The 15,000-nt window shown below is 51.9% G+C and overlaps 5 protein-coding genes across 5 annotated transcripts; 2 read left to right on the top strand and 3 right to left on the bottom strand.

Annotated features, from left to right (window-relative positions):
• Positions 1-60: 60 nt before the first annotated feature.
• GUITHDRAFT_76402 (hypothetical protein) lies at positions 61-540 on the bottom strand (the record flags this gene model as incomplete). Its single annotated transcript, XM_005826272.1, has 4 exons — positions 61-110; positions 162-207; positions 255-319; positions 492-540. Coding segments are annotated over 4 exons (210 nt in total), but the record flags the coding sequence as incomplete, so codon positions are not given.
• Positions 541-2,271: 1,731 nt separating this feature from the next.
• Positions 2,272-4,158, bottom strand: GUITHDRAFT_158419 (hypothetical protein; the record flags this gene model as incomplete). The annotated part of the gene is made up of 13 exons (XM_005826273.1): positions 2,272-2,397; positions 2,454-2,562; positions 2,612-2,682; positions 2,742-2,829; positions 2,876-2,967; positions 3,028-3,113; positions 3,165-3,218; positions 3,411-3,484; positions 3,537-3,574; positions 3,634-3,698; positions 3,749-3,825; positions 3,872-3,989; positions 4,074-4,158. The coding sequence occupies 13 exons, from the start codon at positions 4,156-4,158 to the stop codon at positions 2,272-2,274; spliced, it is 1,083 nt and encodes a 360-aa protein (XP_005826330.1).
• A 4,446-nt stretch (positions 4,159-8,604) lies between these two features.
• On the top strand, positions 8,605-9,243 carry GUITHDRAFT_43982 (hypothetical protein; the record flags this gene model as incomplete). The annotated part of the gene is made up of 1 exon (XM_005826274.1): positions 8,605-9,243. A coding segment is annotated over one exon (639 nt), but the record flags the coding sequence as incomplete, so codon positions are not given.
• Positions 9,244-9,333: 90 nt separating this feature from the next.
• GUITHDRAFT_46275 (hypothetical protein) lies at positions 9,334-9,858 on the top strand (the record flags this gene model as incomplete). Its single annotated transcript, XM_005826275.1, has 1 exon — positions 9,334-9,858. A coding segment is annotated over one exon (525 nt), but the record flags the coding sequence as incomplete, so codon positions are not given.
• Positions 9,859-10,630: 772 nt separating this feature from the next.
• On the bottom strand, positions 10,631-10,780 carry GUITHDRAFT_48704 (hypothetical protein; the record flags this gene model as incomplete). The annotated part of the gene is made up of 1 exon (XM_005826276.1): positions 10,631-10,780. A coding segment is annotated over one exon (150 nt), but the record flags the coding sequence as incomplete, so codon positions are not given.
• Positions 10,781-15,000: the final 4,220 nt, after the last annotated feature.

Raw genomic sequence — 15,000 nt, forward strand, 5'->3', positions numbered from 1 at the left:
TCTTCCTCCTCCTCCTCCTCCTCCTCCTCCTCCTCCTCCTCCTCCTCCTCCTCCTCTGACCTGCCAGCATTCAGCATGATGCGACGTAATGCTCAAACAAAGAGGTGTCCCTACAACCAATTACAACGCATCATGATAATCTCAGACAAATGCTTTCAAACCAAGTTCAAATCTCCCGCTCTGCGTTAGAAAAATAACACGAGGAGGCTAAAAAAGATCATATCAAAAGTGAGCAAAATCTAACAACGTTGGACCTTCATTGGATAATCCCTGTCAAGTTGTATTCTGCCATGATATAACCCTCTTGCGAAAGGAGATTCTGCCAAACTCGTGAGAATTTACTCACATCCACCCTCCCTGCGCTTTCCTCCTCTCTTCCTCTCCTCCTTCTCTCCCCTCTTTCTCTCCTCCTCTCCTCTCTTTCTCTCCTCGTTCTCTCCTCTCCTCCTCGTCCTCGCTCCTTGTGCTCTTTAATCTCCTTTGCATCTCACCTGGCGCTCCAAGAAGAACAAAATGCCAATCAAGAATATCATCTTCCATGGGCCTGAGAAAAATATCATTGTTTCCATCATCATCACATCGTTATTGTCATCCTCGTGTCATCATAATATCCAGCAGCAGCACCTGCACTGGTACCTGGACCTGGACCTGGACCTGGACCTGCACTCCATTCTCCTCCTCCTCCTCCTCCTCCTCCTCCTCCCCACCTACTGCTCGTCCTGCTCGTCCTACTCGTCATCTCTCCCTTCCAGTCCTGCTCCTTGCTCCTTGCTCCTCCTCTACATCGAGATCACAATGATCGCTTGTCTCACTTTGCACGGAAGAAATCAGGCGGGTCTTCTTGTAGCGCTGCAAGCTCGCTATGCACTCTTTTGATCGCAAGCGGACTCGGAGGACCTTGACTGCAACCAGGACACGTCAGAGAAGACAAGAACACATCAAACAACATGTTCAGAGTCAACACCACGGGATAGAATGTCATAGAGTGTATATGAAGTACACAGTACGAGTTTGATCGAAAGCGAAACATGAAGATAACAACATGCCAAGTTCACTTGATGAGTTTGAGTTCAAATGATGTTACAGCTCCTCTTGTCGCGTCGCACATCTCACCTGAACCCGTCATTCAGCTGGTCCAGACCTCCTCTAAGTCTCAGCGAGGAAGGTCTGTTCCTGTCCACTGATATCCTTCCACCGTATGCTAGCTCGACGCCCGAGATGCTGAGAGCAGCGAGAGGGAGTGAGGCAGAAGAGGAGAGGAGAGGAGAGGAGAGGAAAAAGAAGAAAGGGAGAAAGATGAGATGTGATGAGATGAGAGGAGAGGAGAGGAGAAAGAAGAAAGGGAGAAAGATGAGATGTGATGAGATGAGAGGAGAGGAACAAGAAGAAAGGGGAAAAGATGAGATGAGATGAGATGAGAGGAGAGGAACAACCAGAAAAGGGAAAAGAGGAGAGGAGAGGGAAAAGAAGAAAGGGGAAAAGATGAGATGAGATGAGATGAGATGAGATGAGATGAGAGGAGAGGAGAAGAACAACCAGAAAGGGGAAAAGAGGAGAGGAGAGGGAAAAGAAGAAAAGGGAAAAGAGGAGAGTAGTTCTCGTCAGAAAGATATTCGAATCTTGTCAATGAAAAATAAACCTCAAGGACCATATTTCCCCTGTACAACAGCAAAACATGACGACAAGGCTGAAGATCTTGACGGATTTCATCTCTTTCTTGTTGTCTTCTCTCCAAGATTCACATTATCTCCATGTTCATCTTCACATCGTCGTCATAAACTATCCCTTGCCATCGCCCGTTTCCCACTGGTCTTCGAACACTGAAGTTCCTCCCCAATGTTCACACCACCACATGCACATTTCTTTATCTCTCTCCCTCCCCCCCCTCCTCTCTCTCTCTCTTCCTCACTCGGCCACTGTCACGCTCCCTCCCCTCCCTCCCCTCCCTCTTTCCCTTCTCCTCCCCTGCGGCCCCCACCTGCATTTTTCCCTGCCCGCTCCGGGAATTTGTTTTTCCGCTTTTTGGTAGGAACAGGAACACGGGGGAAGGGAAGAGAGGGGAGAGGAGCAAGAGGGAGGGAGAGAGGGAGAGCAAGGGGTGCATGTCAGGGGAATGGAGGAGGCGATGGGAGAAGGGGACGAGAGTGGAGAGGGGAAGGGGTTGGGGACGGGAGAGGGGGAGAGGGGGGGGAAGGGGAGGGGAGGGGACGGGAAGGAGCAGAGATCTTGAGTCTTTATCAGGTTCAAACGATTATTCATGATGCATGCCGTTCAGTCAGCGACATAGCACGTAGAGGCACTTCGAACAATCTCCTCCGGTTCGCATGCACACATGCATATCCTGTAGATGAGGTCGAGGAGCGGGAAGCGACCAACAACCTGTTTGTCTCGTAGCATCTGCACACGGAAGGACAGCTCAACGCCGCTGCCCTTGTACAACCCTCCTCCTCTACCTTGTGCACATGCTCGATGGTCGACACTCCTTGTAGCTTCTGCCCTCCGAGCATGCTTGCTTCGAGCTGCTTCCAGTCTCGCGGTCCTCTCGCAAACTGTTCCGCGCACCTGGAAGGTGTCGTGAATGATTGGGATCTGCGCACGACACAATGATTACTTCCTGTTTCTCCCCCCGAAGCATGTCGTGATGAGGTCAGCAACGCCGCAAGATTCCAAGATAGTGTCTTTCTGACAGGTGTACCAAGGTTTTCAGAGATGTGGTAGAGAAGAAAGGAAGATGCTATTACCATCATCTCAGGGAAGAAAGTCTCCCCAAATCTCAACATCTCATGCATCCCAATGCGCATGATTGCCGCTTTTGTGTTTGTTCCATACCTGTTGTCACATGATTATGATGATGTTGACATGCACATCGGCGCACCCAAGTCCATCTACAAAACCTGCTCCCAGTGCTATGACATTCTTCAGCGTTCCAAAAATCTCAACGCCCACAGGGTCAGGAATGAGCCTTAGCTGTAAATGTTTCAGAAACCAATACCAATACGCTGCTTGCAACAGTGACATCGGAAGGACCTGAAAAGTCGGTTGCTCAAACAGCGTCTTGATGAGTTCCGCATTCCCCTTCGACCTGTATCCAATGGTTGCCTCACAGAAGTCTCCTGCATGTAACTTTAAGGCTCGTAAAGAACAATCTTACTCTTTGATCGCACCACGTGCAACCTCATCAGCAACGTTTGCTCCCATCAAGACAGAGATGTCACATCCTTCCAGCCCATCTGAGATCTGACAACACGTTGAGTTCTTCACCCCTTTGTCTTCTCCGTACCTGCTGCGAGATTCGAACTAAATTGCCATCCTTGTCTGTTGGACGGTCAGTACAACACCGAGAAAAAACGGTGGAAGGAGAGGAAAATATTTGCGGCGAGTTGCGGAAAGAAAGGATACACGTGCATTACCTGTCGCCATTCCTTTGATCAACGATACTGCAATCGCGTTGGAGCTCCTTGCTTGTTGGATGGTGGGAAGAAGTCTGAACAATACGTCAGCAGGTCTAATCTTGATCTGCAAGTTGTGCTGGTGACTTTGGAAGAAACTGGTGAGGGAGCGCGAAGACAAGGATCTGTGCATCAACATCAAATTTGCAAGCAGGTGTCGAGATCCATTTGACTGAGAACCCACAGTTGCTCCCGACGCTGCTTGTGCGAGATCTGGGACCGCGATCACATTGGATGGCAACTCGACACCTATTAGTAAACGATCACGACACCACGGATTGACATTGCAAGAGCAAGACCTGGGAGGTATTTCACATTTTCATGCCGCGTATTTATGATCTCAGTAAGTTTCTGTCCGTCAACAATCTCCTCGTACCTTTCTCGGCAAAATCATGCAACGAACCCCCGCCCTCAAAACTTACACCCACATCTTGACCGACCTGTCGAACCTGTCTCCAAGCCTCTCTGTGTTCTGCCCGATGATTCTTGCAACTGTACTGCCCCAGTTCCCAGACCCAACTACACACACACGCTCCACATCTGGTCTTTCGCCCACTCCACCCCTCAATCTTTCCCATCCATAAATCTGCCGCAACGTTCCCACATGCTCACGGATCAACCCACCAGCCAGCACTACCCGCCCTTGGACTGCAGCAACCTGAGATAGGGGAAGATGGCCGGCATGAGAGCACACTTGAAGTAGCGACATGGCAAGCAGAGGTATTTGCAACCTTTGATGAGGAAGACGCATGGAGGATTGCCGAAAGAGGCGGCAGGCTGATCTGGATGCAACAGACGATGGAGACGATGCCGTTAGAGACGAGGATGATGATGATGATGAAGATGATGCCAATGATGATGATGATGATGACGACGACGACGACGATGAGGGGCAGGATTGCGCGCCTGGCTGTCCCACAGCCATTTTGCTGGCCGTCTCAGGCATGATGCTTTACTCAAAGTTAAGTTAAAAATCAGTACGAGTTCATACATATAAAAGGGAGCCTGGCCCGCCTCCGATTTGGGGCTGCCAGACCCCGGGCCCGACTCCGGACCCGGCCGAGCGCTCCCGGGGATGGACCAGCGAACTAAAAAAACATCTCTCTCGGAATAGGCTTAACCAACATTACCACAAGTTTTACTCATCATCAGAGGACCGGTGGCATTATCGCCACCCCCGGTTAGTAGTGACAGCTCGACTACCCCTCTATCCCCTTAAAGTAGAGCTCATACGTTACCGTTGGGGTAGGGGCTGTAGCACCAACAAGTACAACAGGTGTATCCAATAAAACCCCTATCTCAGTACCCCACCTCTCTAGAGGTGTTTGCGGGAATCAGCAGGGTATTTACCTGGGTCTTTTTTGACTACCCTACCCTTGAGTGATCTACAGGATCGCCGGGTGGTCAGGGTCACCATGCTGAGGTACGCAATCACCGGGTTCAATATTGACGGAGTCCTGAACGTCCTGTTTACTACACGCTCTGAAGAACACTAGGGGTACTGATGTCCAGAAAAGTGTGGGTAGGGGTGGTAATTGCTATCCCGCCCTCTTCGCAATAGTCCTCGGAATCGGCGAGCAACTCAGGCAGTTATGTCCGTTACATCTGTTTACTACACATCTTCACCTTTGAACATGTCCGTTGGTTGACCGTTTTAGATCGTTACAAACCGTTCTTTCCTCTTCAACGGTTGCGAACGCTTCGCCCCCGTTTCGAAAGGAGGTTTTTTCGAGATATGGATAGAGATATACGACCTCCCTTCCTACCCCACCCCCTTCCTCATCTGTACCCTACCAGAAGAGGTCTGGTCGCCTTGCAATCCGGCCTGCACCCCACCCTTGGGCTGAAAGGGGCTACAATTATCCAGTCAATCACTAACTTCAAAATGTGATTCAATTCCCAGTTATGTCAAACAAAGTTTGGAATTTGATACAAATATTTAATGTGTCAATTTCTGGTTGTCCACCCAAATTTCCTGCACTTCCCGGACCCAACCCATCCCAGACCACCACCCCTCATTTGGACTTCCCACTGCCATGTACCCCTACGATCTTACCCTTAAGTCCTCTGACTCGCCGCAGCATGGACTGCTGTGCAATGGGGTATACCTTGAGAGTTTTATATTTCTCTTGAAGTAGAAAATGGTTATCATGATATCCTCTCCCTCCTACCATGATCTCCAAGATCAACTACCCCACCCCACAGCATCGTTTGTCTGGATCCTTCGGAGCTCTTTGCTGACTTTATGGACTTGGACTGGTACCCCACCCCTCAGATTGAGCGACGTTGGTATAACCCCACCCCCTGCCTCCATAATTTTCATGATTTAACACCCTACCTATCTTTTCCCATCCGTTTCCAGTATAAACAACCAGTACTCAGGATCGCCGCCTACTAGTCACGATACCGGATTTCTGCCCAAGGACCACCCCTACCCCCATACGTTGGCACTCCGCATACTCCACCCACCCCGCGGTCCCCTAATTGTAACTAAGCATAAGCCTAGCATGCTGCGAGGCTGCGACTGGTCGTTGGCCATGCTCTCCCCCCTTCCTGTAACTTGATTGCGTTCCATCATGGTCGATCACTTGTTCCGATACTTCTCTTCTCCACTTCTATACCTTCCAGCATGTCAGATTCAGCTCGATCTCCAAGTTTTCATCATACGTAGTCACGAGAACTTGTAGTGATAGACTGAGCAAGTCACGAGCTCTGGAGCATGTTTCTGCCGTCATATCCATTGCTCGTGCTTGTACTTTTGCAAACTGATTACCAAGTAATCGATTGTTCACAACCTCCCAATGCATGAACTCTGCTCCTTCGAGCTATTGTTTCTTGTTTCGTGTTCTTCGTAGACCATGACCTCATACCTTGTTCCAACCATGCTTCTCTGACCTGATTGCAGGCCCAGCCTTTGGACCACCAGCGATAAACACCTTTGTTGGGGTGCTTCAATTTGGTTGGGAACTATCATGCTCTATTGATTCAGGCACGCAAAACAAAAGGGTCAATTACTTATTGTTGGACTGCTGCCATACAACCTGGTGTTGTGCTATAAGGATTACTTGTATTTAACAGCTGATATGTCGTCCATACTGTTTTTCCCAAGCACACATCTCTGTGCCTTTACATGCTTTCTCGTCATTTTATTGACCAGCTTCAGTTGTCCTTGTCGAGCCGACGTTACACCCAGGTCGGACATTTACGTTGGAGTGATGCTGGCAGAGGCCTTCGAGATCGATCGACACGTCAAGAATTTCATCGAGGCCCTTGTTCTTGATATCAATAATGACGACAAGTTGCTTCCCAATCATACCATTCGGCTGATGTTTGCCGACCTGACAGTTCTTCGAATGATCAACCCGCATCCAAGTGGAAGGAGGAGAGAACACTCTCAGAAAGTTGTTGAGATGCAGAAACAATCTATCCTGCGGTCTTTCTCGATTCCGAAGCAGCGAAGCTTGTCAAAGGAGCAAGGCTGCGCGGCGCGTCAGTCTGAGTTCCCTATTGCGATCCTTGGGCCCCGATCTAGCGCGGACATATCGGTGTATGACCAGGTGCAACTTGCAAACGAATCGATCTCGATCAGCTTCAGTGCTACTGCTTCCTCCTTGTCGACAAGTCCTTTCATCGCCCGTGTTGTTCCTTCCGATCACTTCCAAGGAAAGTGCCTGGTGGACGCGATGTTGAGTTTGAATGTGCAGAGTGTCGATATCATCCAGTGTAGAGACAGCTACTGCCAGGGGTTGGCCAAGGATTTCCTGCATCATGCTCATCGCAAGATCAGGGCAATAGTGCATGAAAATTCCTTCAGAGACTATGAGGCAACAAAAGCTGCTCTGTCCCTCATCTCGAAACGCTGCGAGGGTTCGCGCGTGATCTTGCTCGCTATGCATGCGCAGCATGCTCAGGATATCTTGGATGCGGCAAGGGAGCTCAAGATAGTCGATGACTTCTTCTGGTTCGGCAGTGAGTCTGTCAGCACCCTTCCCATCGACGTCCTCCCTCGAGGATACATCGGCGTCCAGCTCAAGACGAGGATGAGGCGTCCCGAGCTGCTGGAGAAGGCGGAGAGGACATGGAAGTCCTTGGGAGGGGATACGTATCCTGGAAGGGAAGCTCTTCTTTCAGACGCAGTCTTCAGCTATGCCCATGATGCCGTGATGTCTCTGTCGTTCGCCTTGGACGCGATGGCTCGGTCGAGCTCGCCCTTGGATGCTCAGAGTCTCAAGCGGGAGCTGCGCAACGTTGCCTTCGAGGGTATTTCACAGGCCATCTCCTTCGACTCGAACTTGGACCTGCGATCTGTCAAGTGAGCAACTGCTTTCTGTGAAGCTTCTTGTCCTCAAAGATGCATCTTCGTGACTTGTATCTTGTGTTGCAAATCCGTTCTTGGCTCTTTCCTTTTTTCTTGCTCTTCTCTCTTCTCCTCCTTTCCTCCGCTCCGCTTCTCTTCCTCCATCTCGTCTACCCACATCATCCTGTTCCATTTTGCACTTGTTTGCTGGTCTTGCATCATTGACTCGGTCCAGCATCATTGACTTGGTGATTCAGGTATGACATAATCGCAAAGCTTGATTTCGAAGGCATCCTTCAAATCGCCGAATGGGGAGAGAACAACCAGGATCCTTTGTTCATCAACAACTCTCAGATCTTGGAGAGCTTCTCCATCTTCTATGATCGGATCGTCAGCTCGAAGTCATACTCAACATGTCCTGTGCTGAACATCCGCAACATGGTTGCCTTGGTCCTGATCGCAGCAGGAGTGACCTTGTACTTGATCCGATCGCTGGTCATCTACAATGATGGTGCAGACTCTTACTGGAAGATCAAAGAGAGCGAACTGGAGTTTGATGACCCTGTCAAGATTCTAGGACAAGGGACATTTGGTGAGGTAATTCGAGCAGAGTACAGAGGGACGACCGTGGCGGTGAAAGGAGCTCTTCCCAAGAAGCTCAAAGACGACGATTCTTCCCAGCACAGTGGACAGTCAGCATCATCCTCCTCCTCCGCCTGTGCCTCCAACTGCCCTCTCCCTCGCTTGCTGAGGAGAGACTCATCAATATGGGAGAGAATCTCGTCCAGCTTGTTCCTCCACGTCTCGTCCTCGTCGCCCCTGGAGCCAGATCCGATCTCCTCCTCTCGACTGCGAGCTCAGTTCCTGCAGGAGATGAAAGTTCTTTCCAAGCTGCGCCATCCCTGCATCACGACGATCATGGGCGCTGTCATCGAGGACGGGAAGGAGCCGCGGCTGGTCACGGAGCTCATGAACTTCGGCTCCCTCAACGACTTTCTACACAACGATACTCTCCTCATCGAGCCAGAGATCATCCTCAACATTCTCATCGACGTCTCTCGAGGTGTTACGTTCCTCCACTCCTCCCGCCCTCCCATTGTCCACGGAGACCTCAGGTCGCACAACGTGCTCGTGGACCACAACTTTCACGCCAAGGTCTCAGACTTTGGTCTCTCGCAGAAGCAGAAGCTCGGTTTCTGCTCCCCCCAGTGGCTCTCCCCCGAAGTGCTCCAGGGTCAGAAGAGGAGCACAGCCTCAGATGCGTACGCTTTCGGCATCCTGCTGTGCGAGGCGTACAGCAGGAGAGAGCCGTACGAGGGAGAGGACGTCACTGCTATCCTCCAGCAGGTGGCTGACACGAGCTTGCCCGTTCCGAAGCGCCCTCCTCATCCTGACGGGATGCCCAAGGAGGTCAAGGCGATCATGGAGGCATGCTGGGACAACTCGCCCGCTCTCCGTCCCCCCTTCTCCTCCATCTGCTCGCAGCTCAAGGCGCTTGACCTTAAGGACGAGTTTCTTAGTCCTATCCTTCGCTCTCGCCAGCGGGAGAAGTCCCTGAGGGAGGGAATGGACCGCACCAACGACCTGCTCTACGACGTGCTTCCCCGGCACATCGCAGACGCTCTCAAGGAAGGCAAGAAGGTCGAGCCCGAGCACAGGGAGATCGTCACCATCTTCTTCTCCGATATCGTCAACTTCACTCTCCTCAGCGCTTCCCTGCCTCCTGCCAAAGTCTCCGACATGCTCGACTCGCTCTACTCTCAGCTGGATGCCCTAGCGAAGCAGCACGGCGTCTTCAAGCTCGAGACCATCGGCGACGCCTACATGGCCGTGACCAACCTGGTGGAGAAGCAGGAGGATGAGCACGCAGTAAGGATGGCCGCCTTTGCCCTCGCAGCCATAGAAGCAGCGGCCTCTATCCCCTTGGACCGAGAGCGTCCGGAGGAAGGAAGCATCCAGCTTCGAGTTGGAATTCACTCAGGGCCAGTAGTGGCGAGTGTGGTAGGGCGACAGCGACCCAAGTACACGCTGTTTGGGGATACGGTCAACACAGCATCTAGGATGGAGTCGAACTCCTTTCCTGGTAGGATACAGTGCTCTCAGGTGAGCAAAACTGCTCTTTCCTCTATACCCTCTCCCCTTCCCCTACTTCGCTTTCCTCATTCTCCTCCCTCACCGCCTGTCGTAGTAGCGCCCTTCCCATTCCTTCCTGCGTCATCGCCGCGTTCTACTCCTTACCCTCCTTTCCTTCTTCGCTACACTCCTTCCTCTCCTCTTCCTCCACCTGCCTCTTCCTCTCCCCTCTCTCCTCTTTAATCTTCTCACTCTGACTTTTCTTCATCAGCGAACTGCTAGTTTGATCTCCGAGCAAATGAAACTCAACGAAGACTTCATGGGCTCCGTCCACCTTACTTCAAGGGGAGAGATCCCAGTCAAGGGGAAGGGCATGATGAAAACCTTCTGGGTCACTTCAGAGAAGTTCTGCTGCTCCTTTAAGGATCGGCCTCGCTCCTGCTCCTCCGAGAGCATGCAACCTCTCTCTCTCTCCCGCGCTCAGGACGAAGTGCCGGTTTCTTCCTAATCTCCTTCCTCCCTCCTCCTCCCTCCCTCCCTCCGCTCTCTTGTATACATAAGGTTTGCAGCATTTGTACATACCATCGCATTCATTACAAACTTTTTCCTTGTGTCCTCTTTGCATCTCCTCAGACATGCTTCTGCCGCACTCCCTCCCTCACATACACATCGCAACCCTCGTCCCTCACGCTCGCATCCTCGGCTTGTACCTCTCAGGCTTGATCCTCTTCCTCGTTGACAGGCACTTCACATCAGTTTCCTCCCTCCTCCTCACCTTCTCCACCCTCCTCCTCTTCTCCCTCTTCTCTCCACAACCCCAGCACACCCACCTTCCTCTCGGAATCTCCGCTAGCTTCGGCCGGAGGCATTCCAAGTGAAAACCGCAGTCGCACTCGTCGCACAAGATCATTCGTTCCTCCCCGTCTTGCCGCCCGCACACGTTGCAAGCCACGTCGTCCCAAGGGTCGGTGGAGCTGCTGGCAGGGGAGGAGGGGCACGAGGAGGAAGTTGAAGGGGAGGGAGAGGAGGGAGCAACCGACGCGGCTATGCGCTGCTTTAGAGCGCTCCTGCATCCACGGTCGTCCAGCCCGAGATCGAGGCAGACACACCGGAGGGTGTCAACTTTGAGCTTCTGCATGAGGAGGAGGAGAGGGCATTTTTCTGCCTGACAGGCATGCGGGTTTGGCTTCCTGGCCTGCTCGAGGATGGAGGAGACGAGTTTGGTCTTGGTGGAAGGAGCAAGTCCGAGGTCTCCCGCAATGAGGCACAGACTTCTCTTGCTCAGCGATTGAAGCTGATCATCTCTCTCGTCTGCCCATGGGAGTTTGACGCAGGAGAGCATCTTCATCCCTGCTCCCACCTGCTCGTCCCCGTTGGCCTGCTGAGAGCATGAGAGTGCCCTGCCGTCCTTATCCTCGCACTGCTTGCCAGTCAGACTGAGGAAGTTGGGGAACGAGCCTCTTCGAAACATCCACGACTTGTACGCCTTCGGGATCATCCAGACATCGCCAGCAATGTTCCTCCTCGTCTTCTTCCCACTCCATCCCTCACCGCAGCATGACACGGGGTGCTTTCCGCCCCCGAGAGCCTCGCCAAGCTGCTGCAGCTGCTCCCTGCTAGCCCTCGGTCCAATAACAATCTTCTTTCCTCCGCATGCTCTCCCCCCCCGAGAGAAGAAGAAGGGAGTCTCCATCCTCTCCTTCACTGTGATGCAGACTGGGATCTTGACCCCGAGGTTGGCCAGGATGCCCCCCTGGCCCGGTAGCACCCGAGCAGGAGCATTACCTTGCTTGAGCCGCATTGCCATCATGATCGAGCTGTCAAGATCCTTGACGTCGTCCGACGGGCCAGTGAAGTGCCTGTACGCGACAGATGCTGACGTCATCACGTCCTCTCCTGCCTTCGCGTACTTTGCCAGCGCGCCGACGCGGATAAATCCCATCCTGATGACCAGGATCAGAGACGCGGCGAGTTGCATCGAAGGACATAGCGACTCTGTAATGTAACCAAACAGATGGAAAGTTATGATGATGATGATGATGATGATGATGATGATGATGATGATGATGATGATGATGATGATGATGATGATGATGATGATGATGATGATGATGATGATGATGATGATGATGATAGTGATTATTTCATTGTGATTGTGCCAGACCATCAAGCAGCAAGAAATGTAAACAGTGAGATACAGCAAGCAATCATTGCTCAAAGAACACCAAAGGCATCCATGCAAAACAATGGATGTTTCCTCACCTATCATAGAACCCTGCCGACGACTCTGTCGCTTGCACGACAACGTAGTCGTACAGATCTCTTGCCTTCATGTCTTCCAAGACAAGTTGAAGAAGAAATCCCCCGCATTCTAACCCGCTCATGACGGAAATCTCTCCAACTCGAGGCCAGATAACGCCCTACAACGCGAGTTGAGACGGGAATAAGGAGATCAGACAGTTAACACCTCTCCAAGCGGATCTCCAGATCGATGTTGAGCCTCCAGCTCGGCAGAAAGTTCGCCGCTCTTGTCCCATCTTACCAGGAGAGTCAGACGCGGTGGAGAATGGGAGCGAAAGGGGGAGAAGGCGGTGGGTGGTTTGGGAAGGAGGAGAGCAGAGCAGAGCAGAGCAGAGCAGAGCAGAGCAGAGCAGAGCAGAGCAGAGCAGAGCAGAGCAGAGCAGAGCAGAGCAGAGCAGAGCAGAGCAGAGCAGAGCAGAGCAGAGCAGAGCAGAGCAGAGAAAGGGAGGAAAGAGGAGGACAGGAGGGAAATGTTGACAAGGATATAACGCCTTACCTGATCCCGTGCTTGTTCGATCCTTTCAAACCGGCTCGTGAAGCAGTGCTGTCCCACTTGAACCAGTGCGTCCACCTGAAAGAAAGAGAGCGAGGAGGCCAGGGAGGGAGCCGGTATCCAAAGAGCAGGAGATGACCATGACAAAGACAGGAGAGAACGGCCAAAACAAGACAGTCCACAGGAGGAGGAGGAGGAGAGGAGGAGAGGAAGAAGAGGAGGAGGATTCTGAAGTCAGGTTCTCGGGCCCAACAGCAAGACAATCGTTCTCACGTCGTAAACGTTGTGTACCAGATGAAGCCTTGCAGCCGATGTCTCTCGTCTTCGGTACGGATGAGAAACCCACGGATAGGATCGTCTGCGAGATAAAGTGAGGACAAAATCCTCCGGCTCCTCCTGCACTCCTCAACCTGTGTCAAGTCTATCCTGCAAGAAAGACAGGCTGATTCTCTCTGCCTCTGCATGCTCGTGGTGTATCCCATGGAACGCGCCTGCCATGTATCGACGACATCACAACCATACAAGTCGCACCACCAACACCAACAAGAAGACCTGTCTTGTTTCCCCTCCGATCCGCCGCCTCGTGGCAAAGAGCCCAGAGCTCGTCGATGATGCTTTCCCACTGATCTCTCTCCATCGCAAGGTGCACCACACTCCCCTGTCTCTCTTCTCAGCACCTTTACAAGCTTCACCTCCCCTCTCCTCCCACCTCTATCCCCTCAGACGAGATGCGGCAGTTGCCAACTTCTCCCATGGAGTAGTGCAGCTTCGGCAGCTTGGAATGAGCGTCGTGGATGTACAAGCTCGGAGCCATCGCGATGACGACGTGCCGATAAAGACAGCAGGAGCTCACAGTCTTCACCGGTAACGACAAGCCATCAATCCTCTGGTCTCCTACTTCCAACGCCCTGCAGGAGGCAGTGTTATGATCAGTACATGGCGCGTAAAACCAATGAAAACTTTATGCCATATCGTGTGTTGATGTGTTTGGTCTTTCTACACTCATTGCTACCATCCTATCTCCATAGAAACACTTCTGCCAGATGTAACTGCCCATGGGCCGCAACAGACACGATTTCCTGGCCGTTGCGCAACCAATCAGGTGAATGCTTAACTCTAGCATCATTCACTCGAGATTTTGTTTGATTGCAAACAGGTTTCGTAACAGATCTGAAAGAACTTCGATGGGGGCCAACCGCAATCAGTACACTACAATGACAAGATGCATTGCTATCTTCGTGGAAGAGAAACTTTCATAGTTAGGGAGGAAGAGTTGAAGTGACACATGTAAACATCGCAAACAACTCCCTAGTTCGATTCAGCAACACCATTTCGAAGGACTTATCCAGCACACCGGCTGTTGCGCCCATGTACGCAAATCTGGTTAATCCTGCCGCGCAGAAAACAAGGATGGCCACGACATGGAAGATTGAGCTCGTGCAACCTTGTCAGTTGAGACATCATCTACACTGATCGGATCGAAAGTATCTCTTCTCCTCTTCCTCCTCCTCACTCTCCCCCCTGCCGCCGCCGCCTCCTCCCCACTAACCCTCCTCTGTTCCCGCCATGCCGTATTGTAACCGAGGGAAACTACCCTACCTTGCGTCTGACCGCTGAGATGGGAAAAGAGGGGGGTAGGGGTGTCCACTTTCCTTTTGTTTTAGAGCTCCAAATGGTGGGTGAGGGTGGTCATTTGAACCAAGAGGGAGGGTAGGGGTTAATCAAGATCCGGTAATCTGATGCAATTTTACATAGTTAAGGGGTAGGGTACAAGACCCAAAATATGGACCCCACAGGGGTCCAGATAAATTGTAAGGGTGGGGGTAGTCGACGGGCGGTAGGAATGCAGGAATACAGGGCATGGTGGGAGGAGGGGCAGGGAGAGGAAGGAAGAGGAGGAGGACGATGAAGGACATCAGAGGACGATGTGGACTGTTAGACCTGGTGAGGGGAGGAACTAGGTATGGAAGCAGGGATGAAGGGGGATGGCGAGGGGGGGGAGGGAGAGGAGGAGAGCGAGAATGAATGGGGGCGATGGTGTTGCAAAGTCGACGAGTCGAAATCAAAGGAGGGAGGGAATGATCTGAATATTCAACAGGAAAGGAAGTTGCTCAACGACAGACAATCCTTGACATCTCTTGGTGGGCTGCACCAGAATGTTGCCTTGAGTTGTCCTCGTCCAGATAACCGGGGCGTATCAACTCAACTCAAATCCAGATCGATCAGAGAATGTCAGTGGCGTCAAGTGTTCGGATGCCTGACAAGACGCTGGAGAGCAGGCACGCGGAAGAAAACCATATCTGGTGCTGTCGTCGACATGTTCGCAAGGCTTCTCTTACTTGACTTGATAGGGTTGTCGAACGCGGCGCAACTGCCACTACCAACAA

The sequence above is a fragment of the Guillardia theta genome (genome assembly GCF_000315625.1).
Source record: "Guillardia theta CCMP2712 unplaced genomic scaffold GUITHscaffold_76, whole genome shotgun sequence".
Lineage (NCBI taxonomy): Eukaryota > Cryptophyceae > Pyrenomonadales > Geminigeraceae > Guillardia > Guillardia theta.